Source organism: Camelus ferus, chromosome 6, assembly GCF_009834535.1.
Source record: "Camelus ferus isolate YT-003-E chromosome 6, BCGSAC_Cfer_1.0, whole genome shotgun sequence".
NCBI lineage: Eukaryota > Metazoa > Chordata > Mammalia > Artiodactyla > Camelidae > Camelus > Camelus ferus.
Genome location: NC_045701.1, coordinates 61,089,765 through 61,116,845, shown reverse-complemented (window position 1 = coordinate 61,116,845; position 27,081 = coordinate 61,089,765). Strand labels below are relative to the sequence as shown.

The window sequence follows — 27,081 nt, the reverse complement described above, 5'->3', positions numbered from 1 at the left end:
GGTTTGCATGTAAAATGTAGATTATTTTAACTTACTCTTTGACTTCAACGAAATAGTGTTTATGTGACAGTATTTAAATAAAACTGAAAATTCACAGAAAATCTATTAGTTTCTTCGTAAAGGAAATGCCAGCTACTAAAATCAGTAACCTCCCAAATTTCAGTATCTTCATAAAATGATAATTGTCCTTTATGTAACAATCCAAAGAAATGTTTGGTGGGCAGTCTTCCATTGGGTGATTCAGGGACCCATAATTTCTCCATCTTTTGACTCCATCATCTTCTAGATGCACTTCCAGCTGCAGGGAAATTATACTAGACTAGGCCTGGACATGATGCACATCATTTCTGCATATGTCATATGGCAAGAAAATGTCATCCAGCCTCGTGCAAGGGAAGAAGAGGAAACAGTTTGGTGATAAGTTAGTATCTGTCATAGAAACTGACTGTATGTCTTATCCATAGCAAGTCTCATCTAGGCCCTGTATTCGGTTCAAAGTTTGGGATCTCCAGGCAATATGTAGTCCTCTTTCTCAGGTTTGAAAGTTCAGAGTTTGTTTTGAGCCATGTTAAGGCTGAGGTGGCTGTTGGCTATCTAAGTGGAGTTTCTGAGTAAGTAGCTGGATATATGTGGTATCATATGTCCCCATTTCCACAGAACAGTCCTGATTTATGCCTGTTGTCTTGGAATAACTGTTAGTTGAACCTCCTCTCTAAAAATGTATTTAGTTTAGATGATACATTCTATGGATATAAAAGCCTGAAGTTTAAGGAACCGAATGTGACTACAGAACAGTTTTAGTTATTTTGGGGGGGTATAGCTGTCATTTGAAATGAGGACCCTCAGGTACTCTGACATTTAGAAATTAGGAAGAAGAGGAGGATCCAGATAAGGTGACTAAGGCTGGTCACTGGCCAGTGGCTAGGAAGTGAACCAGGAGAGTGTGAAGTTCACATAATCTGCAGAAAAAGTAGAAATGATGCCTGCTCTCATGGAACTCACAGTCTTTTGAAAAAGAATGAAAAATTTTCTAAGTAAATTAAATTACATTTCTAGATTAACCTTTCATCTCTTCGTCCCAGGAAACTTTGATGCCAAGAATATAGAATAACTCACTGTTCTTTATTTATTTTTTTTTAACTTTTTAAAATTGATTTATAATCATTTTACAATGTTGTGTCAAATTCCAGTGTAGAGCGCAATTTTTCAGTTATACATGAACATATATATATATATTCATTGTCACATTTTTTTTCTCTGTGAGCTAACATAAGATCTTGTGTATATTTCCCTGTGCTATACAGTATAATCTTGTTTATCTAATCTACATTTTGAAATCCCAGTCTGTCCCTTCCCACCCCCTGCCTCCTCGGTAACCACAAGTTTGTATTCCATGTCTATGAGTCTGTTTCTGTTTTGTATTCATGTTTTGTTTGTTTGTTTGTTTTTTGAGATTCCACATGTGAGCGATCTCATATGGTATTTTTCTTTCTCTTTCTGGCTTACTTCACGTAGAATGACGTTCTCCAGGAGCACCCATGTTGCTGCAGATGGCGTTATGTTGTTGGTTCTTATGGCTGAATAGTATTCCATTGTATAAATATACCACCTCTTCTTTATCCAGTTATCTATTGATGGACATGTAGACTGTTTCCATGTCTTGGCTATTGTAAATAGTGCTGCTATGAACATTGGGGTGCAGGTGTCATTTTAGAGTAGGGTTCCTTCTGGATATATGCCTAGGAGTGGGATTCCTGGGTCATATGGTAAGTCTATTCCTAGTCTTTTGAGAAATCTCCATACTGTTTTCCACAGTGGCTATACCAAACTGCATTCCCACCAGCAGTGGAGGAGGGTTCCCTTTTCTCCACAGCCTCTCCAGCATTTGTCATTTGTGGATTTTTGCATGATGGCCATTCTGACTGGTGTGAGGTGATACCTCATTGTAGTTTTGATTTGCATTTCTCTGATAATTAGTGATATTGAACATTTTTTCATGTGCCTATTGATCATTTGCATTTCTTCTTTGGAGAATTACTTGTTTAGGTCTTCTGCCCATTTTTGGATTGGGTTTTTTGGTTTTTTCTTATTAAGTCATATGAGCTGCTTATGTATTCTAGAGATGAAGCCTGTGTTGGTTTCATTTGCAAAAAGTTTCTTCCATTCCGTAGGTTGTCTTTTTGCTTTACTTATGGTTTCCTTTGCTGTGCAGAAGCTTGTAAGTTTCATTAGGTCCCATTTGTTTATTCTTGCTTTTATTTCTTTTGCTTGGCTAGACTGTTCTAGGAGAACATTTTTGAGATGTATGTCAGATAATGTTTTGCCTATATTTTCTTCTAGGAGGTTTATTGTATCTTGTCTTATGTTTAAGTCTTTGATCCATTTTGAGTTTATTTTGTGTATGGCATAAGGGAGTGTTCTAGCTTTGCTGATTTGCATGCTGCTGTCCAGTTTTCCCAACACCATTTGCTGAAGAGAGTGTCTTTATTCCACTGTATATTCTTGCCCCCTTTGTCAAAGATGAGTTGACCAAAAGTTTGTGGGTTCATTTCTGGGCTCTCTATTCTGTTGCATTGGTCTAGATGTCTGTTTTTGTACCAATCGACATGTTACTATATATAGAAAACCCTAAAAGGTCCACACAAAAGCTACTAGAGCTGATTGAAGAATTCAGCAAGGTAGCAGGTTACAAAATTAACGTTAAAAAATCAGTTGCATTTCTTTACACTAACGATGAATCAACAGAAAAAGAAAGTAAAGAAACAATCCCCTTTAAAACAGCACCCAAAGTAATAAAATATCTAGGAATAAATCTAACCAAGGAGGTGAAAGAATTATACACAGAAAACTATAAACCATTGATGAAGGAAATTAAAGAAGACTTTAAAAAGTGGAAAGATATCCCATGCTCTTGGATTGGAAGAATCAATATTGTTAAAATGGTCACACTGCCCAAGACAATCTACAGATTTAATGCAATCCCTATCAAATTACCCAGGACATATTTCACAGAACTAGAACAAATCATAGTAAAATTTATATGGAACCATCAAAGACCTAGAATTTTCAAAGCATTACTAAAGAGAAAGAAAGAGGCTGGAGGAAAAACTCACCCAGACTTCAAACAATACTATATAGCTACAGTCATCAAGACAGCATGGTATTGGTACCAAAACAGACATACAGACCAATGGAACAGAACCAATGTTCTTTAAATGCACCACCATCTTCATCTTCTGTACTGTTCTACCAGCCGTGCCTCTCTGCCTACGCTTCCTTCCATCCCTTATACCTTTGGTGAATTCCTACTCATGATTCAGGACCCTCCTCAAAAGTTTGTGAAGCTTTCCCCAAATCCCCATACTAAGCAATATTAGTGACTTCACAGAATTGACTATCATTAGTCACGCCTTTCTCCCAAGATTCATCCCAGGTTATTTTATTCATCATTATATCATCACCACCTGCCAGCCTATCACACACATGATAAGGACTCCTATCAATCTTTGATGAATTATAAGATACCCGCTGCATTGTAGTAACATGCTAATGAAAGCGTCTACTCCTACTACACTGAGAATCCTTGGGGATGGGACAAAGCTCTTATTTATTACTCAAGTAAACTTTTAATTAATAAATAACTCATATATAGAAAAATGTATAGATGTATAAACCTTAAGTGTATGGCTTAGTAGATTTTTACGAACTGGACACATTCACATAACCAACACATAGCCTGAGAAACAGAATATGAAACATGTCAGAACATTTCTTGGTCTATTGCATTCATGACAACCCCACCCAAGATTTAACTACTCTCCTGATTTTTAATACTTAATTTGTTTATTTGAATGAATGTTCTTTAAATTCTACAGTACTTTACAATTTTTAAGAGTTTCACACACATGGTTTCATTATAGTCCCATAATAACCCCTTTTTTCCCCTTACCCTTATATTGCCCCTCCTCTCTACCTTCTCCCCACTGGTAACCACTAACTTGTACTGTATATCTATGAGTCTGCTTCTTTTTTGCATTATTCACTGGTTTGTTGTATTTTCTAGATTCTACATATAAGTGATATCATACAGTATTTGTCTTTTTCTGTCTGACTTATTTCACTTGGCATAATTCTCTCCAATCCTTCCATGTTGCTGCAAGTGGCAAAATTTCATTCTTTTTATGGCTAAATAGTATTCCATTATATGTAATATGTATGTATGTGTATGTATACACACACACACACACACACACACACACACACACACACACAACATCTTTATCCATTCATCTGTTGATGGACACTTAGGTTACTTCCAACCTTCCCATTGTAAATAATGCTGCTATGAGCATGGGGGTGCATGTATCTTTTCAAATTAGTGTTTTTGGGTTTTTTTGGATGTATACTAGAAGTGGAATTGCTGGGTCATATTGTAGTTCTAATTTTTGTTTTTTTAAGAAACATCCACATTGTTTTCCACCATGGCTGCACAAACTTACATTCCCATCAACAGTGCACAAGGGTTCCTTTTACTACACAGCCTCACCAACATTTCTTATTTCTAGTCTTTTTGATGATAGCCATTCTGACAGGTGTGAGGAGATATCTCAATGTAGTTTTAATTTTCATTTCCCTGATGATTAGCAACGTTGAGTATCTTTTATGTGCCTGTTGGCCATCTGCCTTGCCTCTTTAATAAAATGTGTATTTAGTTCTTCTGCCTATTTTTAACCAGTTTTTTTTTTTTTTTTTTTGGTGTTGAGTTGTATGAGCTGTTTATATATGTTGGATATTAACCCCTTATCAGTCATATCATTTGCAAATATCTTCTCCCATTCAGTAAGTTGTCTTTTTGTTTTATTTATGATTTCCTTTGCTATTCAAAAGCTTTTAAGTTTAATTAGGTCCCATTTGTTTATTTTTGCTTTTATTCCCTTTGCTTTAGGAGACAGATCCAAAAAAAATATTGCTGTGATTTATGTAAAAGAGCTTGCTGCCTGTGTTTTCTTCTAGGAGTTTTATAGTATCCAGTTCTTTAATCGATTTTGAGTTCATTTTTGTATATGGTATTAGAGAATGTTCTAAATTCATTCTTTTACATGTAGCTGTCCAGTTTTCCCAGCACAACTTATAGAAAAGACTGTCTTTTCACCATTTTATATTCGTGCCTCCTTTGTCATAGGTTAATTGACTGTAAGTGCATGGGTTTATTTCTGGGCTGTCTATCCTGTTTCATTGATCTGTGTGTCTGTTTTTGTACCAGTACCATACTGTTTTGATTATTGTGGCTTTGTAGTATAGTCTGAGGTCAGGGAGCATGATTTCTCCAGCTCTACTATTCTTTCTCAAGATTGTTCCAGCTATTCAGGGTCTTCTGTGTTTCCATATATATTTTAAAATTGTTTGTTATAGTTCTGTGAAAAATACCATTGATATTTTGATAGGGATTGCATTGAGTCTGTAGATTGTCAATTTAACAATATTAATTCTTCCAATCCAAGAACTTAATATATCTTTCTATCTGTTTGTATTATTTCAATTTCTTTCATCAATGTCTTATAATTTGCCAAGTATAGGTCTTTGACCTCTTTAGGTAAGTTTATTTCTAGGTATTTTATTTTTTCTGATGCTATGGTAAATGGGATTGTTTCATTAATTTCTCTTTCTGATAGTTTGTTGCAACAGATTTATGTGCATTAATTTTGTATCCTGCAACTTTACTGAATTCATTGGTCAGCTCTAGTAGTTTTCTGGTGGCAAATTTAGGATTTTCTATGTATACTATTTTTGTATGTATACTATCATGTCATCTGCAAACAGTGACAGTTTTACTTCTTTCTTTACAATTTGGATTCCTTTATTTCTCTTTCTTGTCTGATTACTGTGGCTAGGACTTCCAATACTATATTGAATAAAAATGGCAGGAGTGGACATCCTTGTCTTGTTCCTGATTAGACAAAATGCCGTTGGTTTTTCACCATTGAGTATGATGTTAGCTGTGGGTTTGTCATATATGGTCTTTATTATGTTAAGGTATGTTGTGGAGCCCTATGCCCACTTTCTGGAGATTTTTTTTTTTCATAAATGAATGTTGAACTTTATCAAAAGCTTTATCTGCATCTCTTGAGATGATCTTGTGTTTTTTATTCTTCAGTTTGTTAATGTGGCATGTCACATTCATTGTTCAGCAGATATTTAAAAAATCCTTGCATCCCTCTGATAAATCCCCCTTGATCATAGTGTATGATCCTTTTGATGTATTATTGGATTTATTTGCTAGTATTTTGTTGTGGATTTTTGCATCTGTGTTTATCAGTGATAACTGGCCTATAATTTTCTTTTTTTGTGATATCTTTGGTTTTGGTATCAGGGTGATACTGACCTCATAGCATGAGTTCTGAAGCATTTCTTCCTCTGCAATTTTTTGGAATGGTTTGAGAAGGATAGGTGTCAACTCTTCTCTAAATGTTTTGTAGAACTCACTTGTGAACCCATCTGATCCTGAACTTTTATTTGTTGGGAGTTTTTAAATTTCTGATTCAATTTCATTACTGGTAATTGGTCTATTAATATTTTTTATTTCTTCCAGGTTCAGTCTTGGGAGATTGTACCTTTCTAAGAACTTGTCCATTTCTTCTAGATTGTCCACTTTATTGTCATATAGTTGTTCATAGTAATTTCTTATGATCCTTTGTGTTTCTGTGGTATCAATTGTAACTTTTCAAATTAAATCTCAAGATTTCTGACTTTTAACGCTTTAGATTAGTTTCAAGTCTTTTGGATTTTTAGAGTTATATAAGTGGAATTACACCTCATGTACTCATTTGTATCTGGCTTCTTTTACTCAGTATTGTTTTGTAGAAGTCATTCATGTTGCCCATAGTTGTGGCTCATTACTATTCATTGTAGAGTTTTCTACTAAATGGATATACTTGAACTTATCAGTTTTAGTCTTGATGGACATTTGGGCTTCCAGTTGGGACCATTATGAACTGTACTGCTGTGACCATCCTTGTGCATGCCTTTTTATTTGCATTTATACACTTCTTTTTGGAGAGGTATACTTAGGAGTGAAATTTCTGAGTCTAGAGTATGTTTATCTTTAGCTTTAGTTGACAGTCATCAAGCAATTTTTACAAATGATTGTATGAATTTGTACACCTAACAGCAGTTTATGAGAATTCAGTTTTGCTGCATCCTCACCAACACTTGTTATTTTCTTTCTCATTTTAGCCATTCTGGTGAGTGTGTAATTTATAGTTTTAAATTGCATTGCTTTGATGCCTGTTTAAAATGAGCACTGTTCCGTATAATTTATAGCCACTTATGTAACTTTTTTTGATAAAATGCTCATTTTTCTATTGGAGTTGTCAGTCTTTATTCTTAATGATTTGTTACAATTCTTTATATATTCTGCATATGAGTCATCTATTGGGTGTAAGTGTTGAATTTGTCTCCTTTCATTCTGTCTTTTGATTCTCTTTATGGTATTTCTCAAAGAACAAAAAGCTTTAATGTTAATATAGTTAGATTCACTTATTCTTTTTTGCCCTTTATGATTCCTACTTTTTGTTTCCAGTTTAGGAAATCTTTTCTTATCCCAAGATATTAGAGATTTCCTCCTGTATTTTATTTTAATAGCTTTATGGTTTTTGCTCTCCTCATTTGGATCTGCAATCTATTTTGAGTTGATTTTTGTGTATAATGTGAAATAAAGGGAAAGATATATATTTTTCAGATATTCAGTCTATCATATACCCATATTGAAAAGATCATTTTCCCCAGCATACTGCACTATTACCTTCATCATAATTTAGTTTCCAAATATGTGTGAGTCTATTCTCTTCATTTGCTCATTTGTCTATTCATGTGCTGCTATAGACTGAATAATTGTGTTCCCTCAAAGTTAATATGTTGAAACTTAATCCCCAATATGATGGTATTTGAAAGAGAGGCCTTTGGAAAGTCATTAAGTCATGTGGGTGGGGCCCTTGTGAATGGGATAAGAGCCCTCGTAAAGAGGCCCCAGAGAGCTTCCTTCTCTCTTCAGTGAAAAGAAAGACCTTATGAACCAGGAAGTGGGCCCTCACCAGATACCAAATCTGCCAACGTCTTGATCTTGGACCTCCCAGCCTTCAGAACTGTGAGAAATAAATTTCTGATTTCTATAAGCCACCTAGTCTATGGTATGCTATTATGGAGGCCTGAACGGAATAAGATATATGCTGTACCACACTCTCTTAATTACTATAGTTTTTAATAGGAAAATATGGGCAGTATAAGTTATCTAGTATATTTCCTTTCAATTAATATTGCTCTGGCTGTTGTGTGCATTTTACATTTCCATATAAATTGTAGGATTAGCTTATTAATTTCCTCAACATCTCCTGCTAAAGACTTTGATTTGGATTATAATAAATCTGAATCAAGGGAAGAATTTCTTCCATCTTAACAATAGTCAGTGTTCCAAATCATACACATGATATATCCCTGCATTTATTCAAGTCACTTAGTTTTGTATTCTCTGTGTATTGTATGTGCCTAGAACTCAGCTGACCCTCGATATATAAACTTTCGTATACCCTCTCCTTCCACTCTTACATCTTCAATCAACTATGGTCTCTCATAATTTCCCCTTTTATACCATGTGATCCTCAACTAAAAATACTCTGTTTTCTTCTCAGAGGTTATCTTTCACTCACATCCAAAACTCTTTGAAGTATCAACTGGGCTATGTAATCTGAGCTTTCTAAGAAAACAGGGCACAGACTCTTCTCAGGTTACCTACATTACATTACCTGTGTTAGTAGGAGATGGTATGTCCAATCTCAATAATATATGGAATATGAGTGTCTTCCACCAAAGGATAACACAACCAGTTAATAATAAACAGAATATAATAGTGAGAGATCTGTGTTGACTAGTGTAGAGATACTTCCAAACAGAATAAATCACACTTTAATTAACAAATATTAGATTTGGTACCAATATATAAATATATTTATATAGGAAGCTTTAAGTGAAGTTATCATATATTCTAATGCTGTCTAATACTTATAGATAATTTTTCACAATTTGTACCCCGGTATTGTAGAGATCTCTTTAACCAGTCTTTCCAATGATGACAGCTCAGACTTCCACGGGCCTCTGCTGACTTTGCTGTGTGTTAATAGGCATGTATGTTGGTGGGCCAGTGTACTGGCGTATCTCAATCATTCAATCAACAAACAGCTCTATTCTTTTTAAAACTGTAGGTTCCAACTCCTGACAATTGCAGCACTGAAAAAACAGCCATGTAACTTCTCGTACATCTCTTTGACTAGAATAACTAATTACAGTTCAGCACTGTAGGGACAAAGTTATTAGCTAATACCCAACTCTAGACACTGCGATTCAGTTACTGGCCCGCAATGTTTAGAAGCACAAGCCTTGGCAATTAGCAGCAAATTTTCATCTTCTCTCAGCACAGCATGTGAGCAGTTGCCTCCGGAAGAAGCAGAATCATAACACAAATAAAAGCAGCACATGCATGAATCCTAGGTCTGTTAATTGTTTCTGAGGGTCACAGCAGCCTCCTCAGGGCAGGGTTTGATGCAAGGAATTTTGACACTTCGAGAATGGGGCAAGTGTGCTATCTTCTAGCAAGAAGTTATGTTAGGAATAATTTAAAGAGTTTTTTTTTGTTGTTGTTATTGTTGTTTTGTTTTGTTTTTGTTTTTACAATCAAGCCACCAGGTGTTTATTTTCGTGCCATAGATAGAGTTCCCAATTACTTGCCATTTTCTTACATAATACATGAGATACAGAGAACCTGAAATTTGTTTAGTGAAAGATCAACTGTGGAGTCTACTAAATGCCAGTGAGATAATAAGCCGGACTTAGCCACTGAAACTAAGACTAACAGCAACACAGTCCACTAGGAGAGTAATTTCAGAACCATGAAAAGTCTTCTGATGGTGCGTTTTCTTGGGACAGTCTGGCTTGACAGTTAAGCTTCACTCGGGCATGAGGGCCAGACACCATTCTAATTTCTTTGTGCCTTTTCTGGCATAGAGCCCAGATCTGTCTCACCAGGAGGCCTCTTTCAGAAAGTAGGCTCAGCCAGCATCCCCGAAGGGTGTGAATGAATGCAAGTTGGCAGCAGCCTTGAGGGCCGGTGCTTTGCTGAAGGGAAAGGTGCGGAGGGGAGGCCATTCTGCCCTAGAGTTTCCCTTGCTGGGGTGCGAAGGCCAGTGCTGCACAGAGTGGGTCTGTCTGCTCAGGTCTACTCGTAGTTTTCAGTTGCTTCAAGGTGTCACACAAGGAGTCTGCTGATGCAAGTGTGTGGGAAGAGGGAGAAAAGAGAAGGGCAGCACAGGTTTGAATCATCAGAGGACGAAGCTTTGTCTTATTTCAAAGTGGTTTGTTTGTTTTACCATCAGGTAGTGATCTTTTATTTCGTATATTTGAAGATAAAGCTGAAAAGAACTAAGTCCAACACTGTCACCACTGTTTAAATAAAAAAACAAAGCCCAAAAAGATTATGGGACTTGCACACAAGGTCACATAGCTAATTAGATGCCTGGCTAGGACTGGAACTCCAGTCTTCAAATGACTCCATCATTTCTCTTTCCACTAGACCCCCTAAACATAAGTCTCCTGCAAAGGAAGTTCTCAAGTTGGAAGGGGGCATTAATCACCAATTCTATTCCTAGTAGCCTTTGACTAAATGAAACATAAAATAGTGTATGTTTATGGTACACTACTCTCTGTGAAAGGCAGAGAAAGACTGTCTCCTTTGCATTATCTCAATGTGTTGAACAAATTCTTCAAACCTCCTGTGTATCTAATTTTGCTTTTATGGGAAGTTCAGAAATCCAAGGGGTAAATGAAAGAGGAGAGATTACACCGGAATGTGGTTGTTTTGCAATCAGCAAATACTTATATACATTCCATTCTAGATTCACATGGGTGAACATGTGACATACTCATGCCATGCGTTAGATTTAACATAAGCAATTGATGTCTGTTTGACGTGGAATGACTACATCATTCTGATAAAATAGAGAATTCTTTACTTTAAATAGATCTTTAAGCGCATCTGATGTTTAGAAGGGCTTACTGTCTTGGTCAAGTTTGTACAGGTAAACAGTATCAGAGGTAGTACACGAACCCTTGCCTCCTGACTCTCAGAGATATTGTTTAAAAAAAATTTTTTGCAGCACAGTCTTAATCTAGAAATAAGAGATGCCAATAGGGGAAATGGAGAGTGGACTTAGAAACCAGAAAAAGTGAGTTCTGAATTCAGCTGTGAATGACTGGCCCTCTATCCGACCTAATCACTTGACTCTCCTGAGTTTCAGCAGCCAAATTACACAAAACAAAGAAATACCCAAGAATAATTTTATTTTATGTAAATTTGAGTCCAACTGTAAAAGATTGAAACAGTAATATATCGTCTAGACTAGAAACACATTTGTAAATCTTTCTAGAAAGTTATATTCCAATAGAGGTAATCATTTACCTATTTAATCTGTATTTCCCCAAAGTGAAGAGTTTATGTGTGTGTTATTAACTGAAAGCTGCATCCTTCTTTTAGAAATCAAATGCAAAAAGTAACACATATTTAAACAAAATTAGTAGAGCTGCTTTTCCAGACAAAAGCCATAGAAATTTTCTTTCATTATGAAAATATTTCTTAAGGTATTATAACTGCCTTTGCTCAGTAATTTTCTCCCTGAGGCACAGTAATTATCTTACAAGGCAAAAGCTAAAGCCACATATTAGATGTGTTCCTGGGGACAAAGGAATCGTATCAAATGAGATCTAGCAGGGTAATATAGCTGAGAGTGCACTGTGAACTACTAAACAAAACTATGCATAGCATTAGGAACGTCAGCATGGAAGAGTGGCAGGAACACTGGAGTTGGCGTTAGGACTAGATCTCAGTCTCAGCTTGGCCGTTTACTAGCTGCATGAGTTTAGGCAAGTCACATAACTTCTCTGACCTTCCTCTGTTAAATAGGGAATGATAATTGCCCTGCCTGATATTTAGAGTTGTGAACGGTGGAGGGGAGACGAGGTAACATTTGCTAAAGTGTGTTAAAAAATGCATCACATATGACAAATGCTAAACAATGTTATTTTCTAATTACGTACTGAAGAGTCCCATTACACGTTCCCATGAATGCATCTCCTTCTGTGTGTTAAACTTCCAGCCTAGAGTCATGAGTTTTGGTATATGCTGTTATAAAAGTGCTTCCGCCCCTTTTATCATGGAATTTCCTTCTCCCCAGGCCTTCAATCCTTTGGATCCTTTGTAGTTCCCCTAAATTTAGATCAGGCATTCTTAAGTCAAAGTTGTCTAGTTTTTGAGTCCAATAGAACCGGGTTGGAAACCCTGCTTTGTCACTCATTAGCTGTATAGACTTGGAGAAGAGTTTTAAATCTCTTGAAGCCTCATTTTTTAATCTGTAAAATAGATTATTGTGAAATTAAAATGAGCAAATAATCCATGGGGAATAACTTGGTACAATTCCCCTAATCCTGGTATTTTTATTGCAGTAATTCCAAGGTGAAAACATATGGAATCAGTCACTACTGTGACCAGAATAATTTTGTCCTCAAAACAGTGTGGTCTAATGGCTCACTTATGGGTCTTGGGCAATAAATAGTAGGGGCTGATTCTTATATTCACAGCAGAGCATAATGGTGATGGTTTTTCTTTATCATTTTTTTTTCCTTTGAACTTGAGTGTGCTACAATTCTATGCTAAGAACTTAGAAATAAAATAATTTTATTCTTCTGAATTTTCAAATGCTAACTAATAGATGGCAATTGCCATTCCACTGGGCATTGGCATAAATTGGTACCAATAGTGAGATCCTGACCATTAATTCTAAAAATATGTGGCATTAACTTAGCAGGAATGAAAATAAGTAAGGACATTGATATTTGACACTTGAGAAGATGGAGACAGATGTTTTCCAGTGACAAAACTTGGTAAAGTGGGCTACCTGAGATTGCCTTCCAATGCTGTAGCTCTTTTGGAACAGATTGGAAAGCAGAATATTAGTAGTGAGTTGGGGGTTGTGTCTAGTTACATTTAGCAAGGCATGAGAAGAAAGAGGTGATCACAGGCAAGATTCGGCTGGCCTGTAAGCAAATATGGAAAGAAATTGAGAGCAGGAAAAGTGGAAATAAGACTGAAAAGTCATTGTACCAAAAAAAAAAATCTATTGAGGCTGAGTTTTGTGGCAAAGATCAGATGATAGATGTGACCTCCCACCAAGCCTGATGCCCTCAGTTTTGCTTCCATCCTGGAGAGAACGAGACAGAGACCGAGAGGCAAGGTGCCAAGAAAGCAAAGGATAAACCAGGCTTGAGAATTATATCTAGGGAAGATTTTTTTTTTTTTTTGAGGTTGTAGGAGCATGGAATTGACTATCAACAGATCAGAAACTTACTGAATTTTTTTTTTTTTTTAGAGAATTGTATTGCCAAAGAAACCATAAACTTGGCCTTAAAAAAATGACTTTGGTATGTGAGCCCAAACCCAAATCTTAAGCCTCCAAATTTGCACAAACAAGAAGGCAAGGAAGCTCTACAGCCCTGAAACAGGACAAATTCTCTAATCCCCATATTAGGTTTGAACTATGAGAAATACGGACAAAGAAGAACCTCCAAAGAGATGGACTCAGGAGCCACAGAGAGGAATGGATGGGAGAGCTCATCCCAGACAGCAGGCTGAGAGGCTGAGAGAGGAGCTTACCCCACTGCTGGGGCGCAGGGGCCTCACATGTGTTTATATTTGTGAACATGCAGTTGTTCTAGCGCCATTTGTTGAAAAGCTCCATCTTTCCTCACTGAATTCCCTTGGCATCCTTGTCATAAAGCAAATTGACCCTAAATGCAGAGGTTTATTTTTGGACTCTTAGAGTGATTCCATTGCTGTATGTGTCTGTTCTTATGCCAGTACCACAGTGTCTTGATTACTATAGCTTTATAATAAGTTTTAAAACTGGGAAGTAGGAATCCTCCAGTTACATCCTTATTTTTTGATATTGTTTTGGCTATTCTACGTCCCTTGCATTTCCACCTGAATTTTAGGGTCTGCTTGTCAATTTCTGAAAAATAAGCAGTTAGAATTTTGATAGGAATTGAATTAAATCTACAAATCAATTTGAGGAATGCTGTCATGTTAACACTATTAAGTCTTCCAATCCACAAATATGAAATGTCTTTCTATTTTGTTTAGGTCTTCTTTGATTTATTTCAGCAATATTTTGTAGTTTTGTGTAGAAGTCCTGCACGTCTCTTGTTAAGTTTTTTCCAAAGTATTCTATTCTCTTTGATATGACTGTTAATGTCATTATTTCCTCAGTTTTATTTTCAGATGGCTCATTAATAGTGTATAGAAATACAACTGATTTTTATATTGATTCCATATCCTGCATTCTTGCTGAACTTCTTTATTAGCTCTAATAGTTACTTTTTGAGGTTTTTTTTTTGTGCACAAGTGTATGTGTGGATTCCTTAGGATTTTCTATATACCTAGTCATGTCCTCTCCAAATGCAGTTACTTTGAATTCTTCCATTTCATTCTGGATGTATTTTATTTCATTTTCTTGATAATTTTCCTGGCTAGATGCTTCAGCACAGTGATGAGTAGAAGTGGCAAGATGGTACGTGCTTGTCTCTTTCCTGAACTCAGGGGAGAGCTTTCAGTATTTTACCATTAAGCATGCTATTAGCGGCCCTGAATTTTTAGGTTGTATTTGGCCCTGCATATTGTGGAGCTGGTTCTGCCTCATGAAGAAGAGCACAGTTAAGCCGAGGATTAGAGAATAAGTAGGGGCTCCCCACCAGGTGAGGAGGAGGAGAGAGAACAACATGTACAGTATCACAGATCGATTCTGGATTCCAGAGAAATTCAGTGTGGCTGGTGTGGGAAGGCCAAGTGAGAGTGAGGGGAACAGATGGGTGAGGCAGGTTGAACCGAACCACTGCAGGCTTGCTGACTTTATAAAAAAGAACTTTGATTTTCCTCTGTGATTTTTTTTTTAACCTGGGACACTCTCATTTGATACATAACAGCAAAGAATGGTATGAAGGGAAATGAGGCTAGAAATTGAGGCAGGGAGGACAAATCATGGCTTACTGCAGCATTTGAGACAGTGAATCTAGCTTTCTAGCTGTCTAGCTTTGCCTTCGAGTAGCTATATTCTTGATTTTGAAGACTTTGATTTCCTTCTTTTATTAAAAAACTTTAGTAATAAAAACATGTATTGAACAACTGTATTTCAGAGTTATACTAATGTCAGTAATGGAGTTTACAGTCTATGTTTTGTTCCCTATGGAAAAAAAAACTTATATTTATGATAGCCAGGAGAATTAAGATGGATGATCTTCTACATGGTAAAGAAAAATGGGGCCTAGAACATTTCATTAGTAAATTTGGTAATTGTATCAGTAATTTTAGAACATTCTGCATCTGCACCCTTATTCACATCAGGCACCTCCCAACACATTAACAAAGTCAAAAGATACTCCTTTTCTCACTTCCTTCCTTTTTCCTTTCTACTCACCTTCCTTCCTTCCTTTTTCTTTACATTAATCAATTATTAATTCCTCAAAGTTTATTTAGGACCTAAGAGGCTAAACTAGACCTACAACACATCCCTTGCCCTTGAAGAGCCTGTAGATCTGAGCGGCTGAAACGAAGCAAGGCAGCCATGTCTGGCAACAGAGTGTGATGCCTCCTTGTTCCCCTTCAGGCATGCATCAAAATTTGTTGACTGGCCCTCTGCCACAGGTCTGTCACTGTGGCCTTTGTTAAGAGAAGTTCATAACCTCTGATACAAACATGGTAGTGTTTAATAAGCACTGCTTTGTTGTATTAGTTCAGTGTGGAATGGTTTGAAAGGACTAGAGTTAGAATTCGTGACTAAGTTTATAAAAACATTAAAAAGAACCAAAGAACCAAACCAACTAGATCCTAAAGAGTCAGATAACTCGAGCTGCTGCTTGATCACATAAAGCTATAAACTCCTTGTCAATTCTGTAGGCTCGCAAATCTGGGAAGTGATGGGCTGCTTCAGAGCGCGCACCTCTAGCCTCCAAATTACATAACACTAAATCCATGTCATTAAATAAATGATTCTAACCCTTTTTTTCCCCCTTGCTTTTATTGGATTTCAAAGTTCAGTACACATTCAAATTATTCAATTTTGATATCCCTTTTATGATCAAATGTCCTACTTTTGAAATGGAAAGCTCAGTTGGCCATGTTCCCTGTTAAGTTTAAGAAGCTTTTATCATTTAAATAAATTAAACCTTCCAGCATGGGCTCCACAGTACATAATGAAGCAAGGAGAAGAAAAGCTTAAGTGAAATAAACCTCTTTGCTGATAGAAACAGCACAGGCTATTGGGCATCCTACCAATAAATGTGTGGCTGGGCTCATGGCCTGATTCATGATTTTTCTTTTTTAATTATGCCCTTAGTTTTTTGGTGTTCATCAGCGATTTGATTTGCCATTGGGCAAAAGATTGACCCAGAATGCATCAAGTGTAAGAGGTTCTGTATTATTAACACTGAGAAAAAACCAAATGTTGCGTTCTTAAAAGCTGATTTCTTTTAACACCAGGTTGATAATCATGGGTCTGTATTTTTTTCCTTTATACAGTTTAATTCACATAAGTTGATCTTCTTTCAACTTCACGCAGATCCTTTAACATTTTCTAAAGTGATTTTGGGGGGATTTTGTTTTCTAATCTTTGTCTTCGAGAGAGAAATCATCATCATTTCCGTGTTATATAATTAAGTAGAATTAATCTATATAGTTTATGTATTGAATTTTTGAATTAGCAGAAAATGCTTTACTTTCTGTATGACACATTGCCAATATAAGAATCAATTGGATTATGAAAACTTTTACTGTTTGAAGATTCTTTCAATTGCCAAAAAGTAGCATGTAGGTTTTTTTGACTAAAATAAAAATACACTATTTTTGAAGGCTTAACTAAGTAAAAGGTATCAATCTTTCCAGTCCTTATTAAGTTGAACCATTTTATTATACCTGAATAAAAAGTTAAAGCTATAAAGCACTTCTTAGAAGAAAAGATTCAGCATATTTTGTTTGAGAATATTTATATTTGTAATGGTAATGTAGAATAATTTTCATGCTATTTTTATGATGAAATGTAGTCTCAGAAAAACAAAAATACATTGTTATTAAACTTAGAGTTTAGGGTCATAAAGTTATCTTCAAGACTATGAGGAGGCTTGAAGGCTTGTTACATTTAATGTTTTTGAAATACAGTGAGTTACTTACATTAGGCATTCCTGTTGCTTTATTTTCTTGTTTGTTACATAATGCATCTCTAACTTAAGACAGAACAAAAAGCTGTCGTGCTTTCACGTAAGACATAGACCAGCCAGGTATGGCATCTCAGTAGATTATTAGCCTTTAAACCTTGGAAATATGATAAAGTCAGCTCTTCATTTTGTTTTGTTTGTTTTGTTTCTTTGTTTTTAATTTCAGGGCCAATATTCTCTTTCCTCGCATTAAGAAAGCTTTGCTTTGTCATCAGCTAGAAAATGAGTTCTTACTGGATATTATTCTATTACAACTGAAGGATTCTGATTCGAGTTCTTTACAGTTTGATTTGTGAGTCAAAGATCTGAACCTGATTCTACTCGCAGGCATTTGTTAATTCTCCACTTGTCCAGCAAGCACAGAGCTTCGGTTGTTTGTTCAACTTGCTTCAACTTGCTTGTTCAGTTATTTGTTCAAGGCTGTATCTTTCCAAGGCTAAGTAACTACCTTTGAAAAAACAAACAAGGTCAGTTGAGTGGGAAGGAGGGTGCGGCCAATCATTTACATCAGTCCCCTCAGGTGGGTTCCTGGAATCAAGTAAGTGGCTTTCTAATGAAACGGGATGATATAAGAAGATAGTATCTGTGTTTTTTCCATGTTTGGATTTGTCTGGTCCCAAAGAGTGTTAATATCTTGAAGGTTTAGCACAAGCCTCATTTACTTAGGAAGCATAAGAAACATGTCAACACTTCGAGAGACTTCTAATTAAACTGCTGGAGCTTTGATGTCAGCCTTAGAGATTAGTAGCACATTTTTAAAAAGATCCAATTTCATGTGCCAGTAGAGAAGGAAAACTATGCTCGTCTTTATAGACAGTTGCTGAATTTAGAGAGTATTTATTTTAAAATACAAATTATTACCACTTGATAAGTAATATTTAGTGTATCGATCTCAATTTAGAAAGTGTGCTCTTTGATGGAGCGTTGCTTCTCCCTGACATGTGTAAACAGTGATTACTGTCAGTATTGGTCTCCAGTATAAGATCAATGAGTATATGTTTTCCCTGGAAGCTGCTGAATCTTCAAGAGGTGATGGAAATGCTTTCAAACAAAAAGTGTTTATGAGAATTCAAGGGAGACAACAAACATATTTTGAGTGTCTATTATGTGCTCAGGACCATGTACTTTGTTTGTACTTCTAATCTAACCAACAACTTAATGAGAAAGGGTAACGGAGGTAAGTAATTTTACTAGCATCATAAAATTGTTGGATTCTGAAAGCACATTAATGTAACTCCCTTTTGAGTATCTGCAGTTATTTTGTTCTTAACGAGACTCTGAGCAAAAATCTCATGCTTACCAAATTCAATTCTAACTCGAAAAAGTGGTAATTTCTTACATAGTCAACCTTTCTTACTTATCTTGATGGAATTGTAACTTTTTCCCAATACGATTTTCAAAATGTATTTTTAGTAAAATTGACGCTTACTTATTTGTGGATCCTCATCTAACACTCCATATACTATGTATTTAATTTTATATTTGAATTTTAAAGAATATTGGAATTTGAAAAGTCCAGCTTCCTACCCAGTGAAAGTATTACACAGACAACAAGCTTACTTCGGTCTGAATATTTTAGTAGTATGAGTTTCATGACTTTTCAAGGCAGTTTATTCAGTTAATAGGTAGCAGTTTGAAATGAAGTTTGTGTACTGACTTGGTATTTATCTTCCAGAGACTTCTGTGTATAGATCCTTGTTCTGCCCTCTGAAGTCATATAAATAAATTTAATCCCTGCTCTCACCAAACCCAGGTGCTCTGTTGGTAAACTGTCTAACTTTTCAGTGATTTTATAGCCCAGAACTCTTACTATTTGACCACTAAACAGATGATGACATTAAAAGTGGGTTTGAATCATAGTTATATGATTCAAAAGAAAATCTTATAAAAAATAGTGATGCCTTGCTTAAGAGATAAATATGTTTTCTTATACATGTATGTATACACACCTGTACATACACTAACATATATGTATATCTTTACCTATTTGTATATTTTCTATGAAATGGGAACAGCAACAAGAAAGTAAATACCTCTATTCGGTTGTCTCCTTACTGCACAGCCCCTGTGCTACGCACCAGGGTAGAACCAAGTAAAGTAGGCAAGCTTTGTCAGCATTTCTGCATTGGACGTTAAGGACATTGTATCTGTTAACTGGCACTGGAGTATTTTTTCCCTTTGGAAACAGTCTTACTCTTCTGCAAGGGTTTCCTTTGTGAAACAAAGTACATCTGGAATCCTGTCACACAATTATAAGGTCATCTGTTTTTATAATCACGTTTTGAATTTCTCTCCCCCTCCGCAGATCATTTTCCGCAAAATCAGTGATGTGAAGAAAGAAGAGGAGGAGCGCCTCAGGCAGAAGAATGAGGTCACCCTCAGCATTCCTGTGGACCACCCGGTCAGGAAGCTCTTCCAGAAGTTCAAGCAGCAGAAAGAGCTGCGGAATCAGGGGTCAACACAGAGTGACCCTGAGCGGAACCAGCTGCAGGTGGAGAGCCGCTCTTTACAGAACGGAGCCTCCATCACCGGTACCAGTGTGGTCACCGTGTCACAGATCACACCCATTCAGACATCTCTGGCCTACGTGAAAACCAGCGAGTCCCTCAAGCAAAACAACCGCGATGCCATGGAGCTCAAGCCCAGTGGCGGTGCTGACCCCAAATGTCTCAAAGTCAACAGCCCCATAAGAATGAAGAATGGAAACGGGAAAGGGTGGCTGCGACTCAAGAATAACATGGGAGCCCATGAGGAGAAAAAGGAAGACTGGAATAACGTCACCAAAGCTGAGTCAATGGGGCTGCTGTCCGAGGACCCCAAGGGCAGCGATTCAGAGAACAGCGTGACCAAAAACCCGCTGAGGAAAACGGACTCTTGTGACAGTGGCATTACAAAAAGTGACCTTCGTTTGGATAAGGCTGGAGAGGCGCGAAGCCCGCTGGAGCACAGCCCCATCCAGGCTGATGCCAAGCACCCCTTTTATCCCATCCCCGAGCAAGCCTTACAGACCACGCTGCAGGAAGTCAAACACGAACTCAAAGAGGACATCCAGCTGCTCAGCTGCAGAATGACTGCCCTGGAGAAGCAGGTGGCAGAAATTTTAAAAATACTCTCAGAAAAAAGCATGCCCCAGACCTCTTCTCCCAAATCCCAAATGCCGCTCCAAGTACCTCCCCAAATACCATGTCAGGATATTTTTAGTGTTTCAAGGCCTGAGTCACCTGAATCAGACAAAGATGAAATTCACTTTTAATATACATATATACATATATATTTGTTAATATATTAAAAACGGTATATACATCTATATACATATGTGTGTATATACAGTATATACATATATATATATATATTTTCACTTGCTTTCAATATGATGAACACTATGGATTTTGATATGTAAATATTGCATGTCCAGCTGGATTCTGGCCTGCCAAAGAAGATAATTATTAAGAACCTAGATATTGCTTGTATATTATGCAGTTGACTGCATGCACACTTCACATTTGTTTATAATCTCTATTCTATAATTTTAAAAAGTATGACTTTTGTTAACCAAGGCAATGTAATAGTTAAAGAATCAGGGTCCAACCTGCCAATGTTGCCATGACAAATCTGATCTCAGGCTGAGTATATTGAGCTGTCATTTCCTCACTGTTCTGTTAAGTTAAAATTATAAATTAATGCCAAGGAAGCATTCAACCTTTTAAACTGTTAGTGCCATTTTATGATCTCTTTCCATAGGATATTTTTCCGTAACTTAGTGTTAGGTTATTTTCCCCAACAGGCAGTGTGTGCTCCATTTAAAGGACTGTTTTGTTGCCTCTGTCAGATAGCAGTGTGGGATATTGAGAACTAATTGCTGTGGGGTTCGTGCATGAATTGCATTTTCGCTCAACTATACCTCTCCTTTTTTAACATTATACTTAGATAGTAATCATTAACTCTTCTGTAAGGATATCCCTACTCCCTCCGTCTTGGAGACTGGCCACCATCTTGTAAGCTGATTTTATCAACCCCATAAATACTGAACTATTAATGTAGTGTATATTATTATAGAAATACTGCACCACAGGGTAAAAGGGCGTCTTAACAATTCATGTTAGAGATGCTGATTTTCCAAAGGTGATGAATGTTCTAAATTTGTGTTTTTTAGACTTGTTCAAGGGTGAAGTTGAAAGGCGCTTAGCAAAGAAACAAGCAAACAAAAAAAATTTAAGTAATCATTTAAAACATTTAACTATAATGATGTAAAATAAAACAGAAGTAAACAGAGAAGTTCTTATAGTGTATCTGTGACTTAGAAAGAATGAAACACAGGTACGGAATTGTTCACACCTGATTCTTACTGCTTATAGAGGTAACACATGAAATGTGGTTTAAAAAAACTAAAAAGTAGATGTTAAGTTGCTCAACTCAGATAACCGCTTTTCTGTACTTTTATTCTGGTTACAATTTTCTAAAGCTTTTTTGCACACAGTTCTACTGCTGGACTTCTGCTGGGCTGAGACAATAGACTGCTGCAGCTCAGGCAGATCCACTTGTGAAAGGAGGGTACTAAAGACGGAATTCCAGAGTCTTTTGGGCCACAAATCCTCTTTTTAGAAAGTGCCTATTATCAACTAAAAAAAAAAAAAAAGTAAACAAGGTTGTATATAGCTAGACCTTTAAATCCATTGAGAATAAAATGCACATTCATTAGTAAGAACCCAGAAAAAAATTTATTTCTTTTAACTAAAGTTTATGAAGTCGATCAGAAAGGCATACTTTTAAATTGGTACATGCATGACATTTCATAGTGGGAGCAGGGCAGTTAATGTTTCCATCAAGTTGAAAGTATATAGCAGCCATTTGTATATTATTGGACCACCTGTACATAGATGTTAACAACATACACAAGATGACAGAAAGTCAAAGGAGATACTTTGTTGTATTGTACCCGTTTGTATGAGCTTTTTAAACTATCTCCGAGCATCCCCAAACAAAGCCAGCAGAACCGAAAGACAAGTTACCACAATCAGACTGGAGAAGTGCAAAACAGAATGAATTATAAAAACAGTTGCTATTTTACAAGTTTCTATTAGCGCTTCTTCACGTGCCCACAAGACGTGCCTCTTGAATTCAGGAGTCTCAGAACAGATGTTATGTGCCACGGGTTCCATTTTCCTTTCTTTGTGCCCATAACTCCTGTGACTCGTCATGGCAGTTTTCAGGGAAGCAAGTCTCCGTGCTGTGCTACAGTATCTACCTACCTTAGGCACAAGGCAACGAGGTAACCACGGTGTAAGGAATCAGCCTTGAAGTTGGGACTCCGTTGCTTTTGCAGTGAGGATCGTACCTTTCTCTTGACCTCTGACATTTATTGAATTTCAGGGTATTTTCTATTTAACCATGTATGAAGCAAGCTTGACTAAGCTTTTAAAAGTGAGTGAGTGGTAAAAGTAATCTGAGCACAGACATGGTCTATTTAACTTTAGCCGCGTGCTTCAAAAATAACAGTTGGTGTGAAGGTCTAAGGGTGACTGTGAAACAGCAGGACAGTTTGAAGTTGCAATCCACGCCTTTGCTTTTTAGCGTTGCTAATATTTGCTGTGTTCTGACATTGACTCAGAGCTTCATCTAATTGACCTGCCATGTTATTGATCATATATATGGGGAAGGAACATATGGTTTTGAACTGCTTCCGGTTGTCACGAAGGAGGGAAAAGTATCTTGCTTGTTTATGGTGCAGTTATCACAGTATTCTTTTCCAGCCACCTCTGTTCCTGTGTGCATGATATGATGAGGTGCTGAATGCACTCTGCTGTTTTCAGCAGGAATGCATGTGTTCAGCAAACACTGTATATAGAGTAGTCTTTTAGGTTCCCAGATGCCACAACTCTTACTAGTCGAACTTACACAGATTTGAATGAAGGGTGGCCACTTGCTTGAATATGTGCAGTAATGATACAGCCACATTCTGTGTTGCCTCAACCAGCACAAAGACAGTCGATCCTCTTTGAGGGGACCAGATGACTGCATGTTTTATTCTTACACAGTGTAGATGCTCCCGGTGCATCCAGAATAAAATTTTTTATTATTATCTTTCTGAACAATGTAATAATAGGAGTAAATAGATACTGTGTTTAAAATTTGAACGTTTTCCAAAGCAACTTACACACCTTTGATATGTTTCTATGGTAACATGTAAGTTTAGATGCTGGACCCTGGACAGGTGGTTGTAATGCGATAGCAGAAATCAAACAGAAACGGAAATGTGAGCTGAGTATCACAACAGCAAGTTTCGTCAGGCTGTGTTAGGACATGATTGCACGAAATGTGACCTAGTAGACAGAGGAGCTTATGATAAACAGCAAATAGGAACGCAAACGGCAGATGGCAGTGCCGAAGCTGCTAGTGTCCCACATTGACATAAATAGTCCTTGGAATGGTTCCAGGCGTAGACGTTGAAAAGAGACACATACCTCATTGTTAAAATGGAAAACTTATTATGACACTGGTTTCATCTCACATTAAGTATGGAAGTACAAATGTCCCAAGTATTCAGTTTAAAAAAATTATATAGATCAGAGCAAGAGAATTAGAAAGTTTGGGGTTCTGATTTCTCCTAAGAATAGATGTCTGCTCCTGGAGTACCCAGCACTTTAATGGGAATATTAATTATGACCACTAACTAACATGCCATTTTGAAAATTAATCTTATTGGAGCCCCTCAAAAAAACCACAACTTTCCTTCCTTAAATTTAAGGAAATTTTGTTGACTTGTGAGATCTGACCCATTTACTGTTCTATTTTAAATAACTAAATTCTTTTAGGAAACTTTTTTTTTTTTTAATTTGTCCTCAGAGCAATGACTGTTTTTGAAGTGTGCAGTGGCTGATGCTAGTGAAATTATTTGTCATATTCCTAATGAATTCTACTATCTTGTATAATTTTTATCTTTTAAGCTACTTTGTCTCTTTTCCAAAATTTTATGTAGGTAATGAGAAAATTTGTCTAGGATGTACATATCATACATGGATAGCTCTAAAATATGAATATTTTGTCATTATATCAATGTTGTGTTTCATACTTTGTTCCATAGAAGAGTATTTCTCTTGTGGTCTTGCTGGAAAGGGAGAGGAGAAGGCATAATTTTTTGGAAAACTAGGATCCAGCCCCTAGGATGAATATCTGAGCTCTGTCTTGGATTCTGCATCTAGCTTTGCACAATCACAGTGTAACTCTGGGCAAGTTAACTGTTTTTTGATGTATCTGGGGCTTCAGTTTCCCCACTAATAAATAATAAAATGAAGATAAGAACGGCTCCCTTCTTATATCAAGGTGATATGTCAGTGGAAAATCATATTCCTCTCAGAAGGAAATCGCATTAAGACAAATTATCATTTTTTTTTTCTTTCATAGGAGACCAACCAAGATGCACTCTATAAATATTCTTCTAGGTTTTAGAAGAGACGTCTCTGGTCAGAGGGTGGTGGGGAAAGGCATAAGTGGTTAAACGGCCAATGGCATGTGAGCATAAGACTTGAAAATTATGTGGGAATATAGAACTACTAATCAAATAAACATGGAAAGCATGAAGGACTTTTGGGAAGAGAAAGAAGAGAAAAAGACATGTATATATTATGACTTTTCTTATTCTACTTAATCATACTGCTCAGCAGAAATTCTCAATTTTATGAGAAAATACACAAATTGGTGAGTATTCAAAGCATAGAGCAGTTCATCTTCAACTTTTTGTATGAAAATAATCATGACTTACTCAAGATAACGGCTCTACATAACAAAATTCTTAACCGTGAAAGACTCCTTTCCAATGACCAATTAGTTTTTCAGTGTGTATCTTGAACTGGGAAAAGGATAGTTTCAAAAAACAAAAACCATTTGAATTACATTAGAAAACCACTCATGTTATTGTATCCTAATGAGTATTTTAGTTTTGAAAAGTTGTATGTAATTAGTAATACTAATAACTCAAGAAAGCCACTTACAGCATGTAAAAATTATTTTTGAAAATGAGATTCTTTCTGTTAACAATTGTTCATTCTGCAGAGATAGTCTTATATCTTAAGAGACGTTCTCCGACCTGCAGTCACTACATTTGCCATGACCCTTTGGGTAAAGAAAATAACAAGAGTGTATAGAAACAAAGAGGAAATTTTTATACACTGCAAGAGATATTTACATGTCTCATTGGGGTTTCTAATCATTCCATCAAATCAGAACTTAAAAACTATTATTACAAGTTAGCGAGTAGGCATTATTTTGAAAATAGACACAATTTCTCATGTTAAAAGAGGACTCATTATAAATGCCTGAAACATTTGAGAAGTATTAGAGGAAGTTTAAGGGGATCGGCCATGATTGACCATGACTTTTTACTATGCATTGTAATCTTTATGGTTTATTTGCTAAATGGTCAGTAACATTTATATTCTTATCCACACTGATAGGTTCATGGCATTCCAACTCACAGCTGCACTACATATGTATTTGCATATGCAAATAAATTATTTTCAGTCAACTTGCTCTCAGTGTAAACTTTGTACTCAACAGCCTAAATGGTGTTAGCAGCTTAGATAATAAAAACTCTTACAACTATGACATGGCATTTATTATTTTTTAGAGGGTTGAAACAGATCAATTTGACACTACAGGAAATACTCTTCTTATCTTGGACTAGGAAAATGTACCAAGAGGTGATACACGTGGGACTACACGATCAGAACAAAAACAGAGTCAGGCTTTAAGTAGGACTGTGGTGCCAGACTAGATGAGTTCACAGGAGTCCGAATCAGGATTTGCATTTTCATGTTTGGAGCGAATATACAAAGAAGAGCATGACATAGGTCACTGTTTAGTGCATAGAGAATGAAGCATGGTCGTTGGCAGTCCTTACGGTGCAATCAGATCAACTTTGGTGAGTTTTTGCAGAATTTTTGTTCTGTTGACTTCCCTTAGCTTTCCTGGTGTGCATTGCTTTACATTACTTTTATTGACTTCTCTGCGTAAGGATGTGCAGCCTTCTCAATGAGAAGGAGTGGCTAAGTCTGGGTCGTTCATTAGTCATCAAAAGAAAAAAAAAAAAAACACCTGGGGTAACACTAACAGGGAGGGATGTTTGAAAGAAATAAAACCTCCCATCCATTCTGTAGTTATAACTTATTCTTCTCACTGGCACATCACCAGGCAAAACAAAGGGACAAACTCAGATGCATTTCCAAGTATCCAAAAAAAAAAAAAAAAACTTTAAAAGTTAAATAATGCAGATGACTAAACTTAATGCTATCTTAGGACTTGAGCAAGTAGTAAGTTCAAATAAATCTATGTTGCATATATTACTCTTCAGTATCGGTTTTTCTCATTCTTAAATAAAAGAGGGCTTCTGTCAGATGTTTCTAGTCCCATATGAATTGTGAAAAATGAAGTTTTAACAATGAAAAGAGATAATATGTTCAGGCTTTCCATTCTTCTTTCCTGTGAAATTCAGATTTTCTATATTTTTCTCAAACTATATTTTCACAGAATTATCACCCATAACCTTAATATCAATTAATATTCATATGTATTACTTCTTTTTGTCATTACCATTCACTTTTTTTTTCTTAAGCAAAGATGTCTATTAATTTTTCACAAATTACAAGTCTTTTTTTTCTTCTGGATTTTATCCAATTTTTCTCATTCAGAATATTTCCAGAACTAGAGATTTAGATACTAAAAATAATG

At 36.4% G+C, this 27,081-nt stretch overlaps 1 protein-coding gene across 1 annotated transcript in view; it reads left to right on the top strand.

Moving 5' to 3' along the window:
- The window catches only part of KCNH5 (potassium voltage-gated channel subfamily H member 5), a 275,740-nt gene extending 251,086 nt beyond the window's left edge, over positions 1 to 24,654 (top strand). Inside the window, exon 11 of the mRNA XM_032482152.1 lies at positions 19,664 to 24,654. Within this exon, the coding sequence (XP_032338043.1) occupies positions 19,664 to 20,611 (948 nt within the window). The 3' untranslated portion in view covers positions 20,612 to 24,654. The remainder of the gene's footprint in view (positions 1 to 19,663) is intronic.
- The last annotated feature ends 2,427 nt before the right edge of the window (positions 24,655 to 27,081 follow it).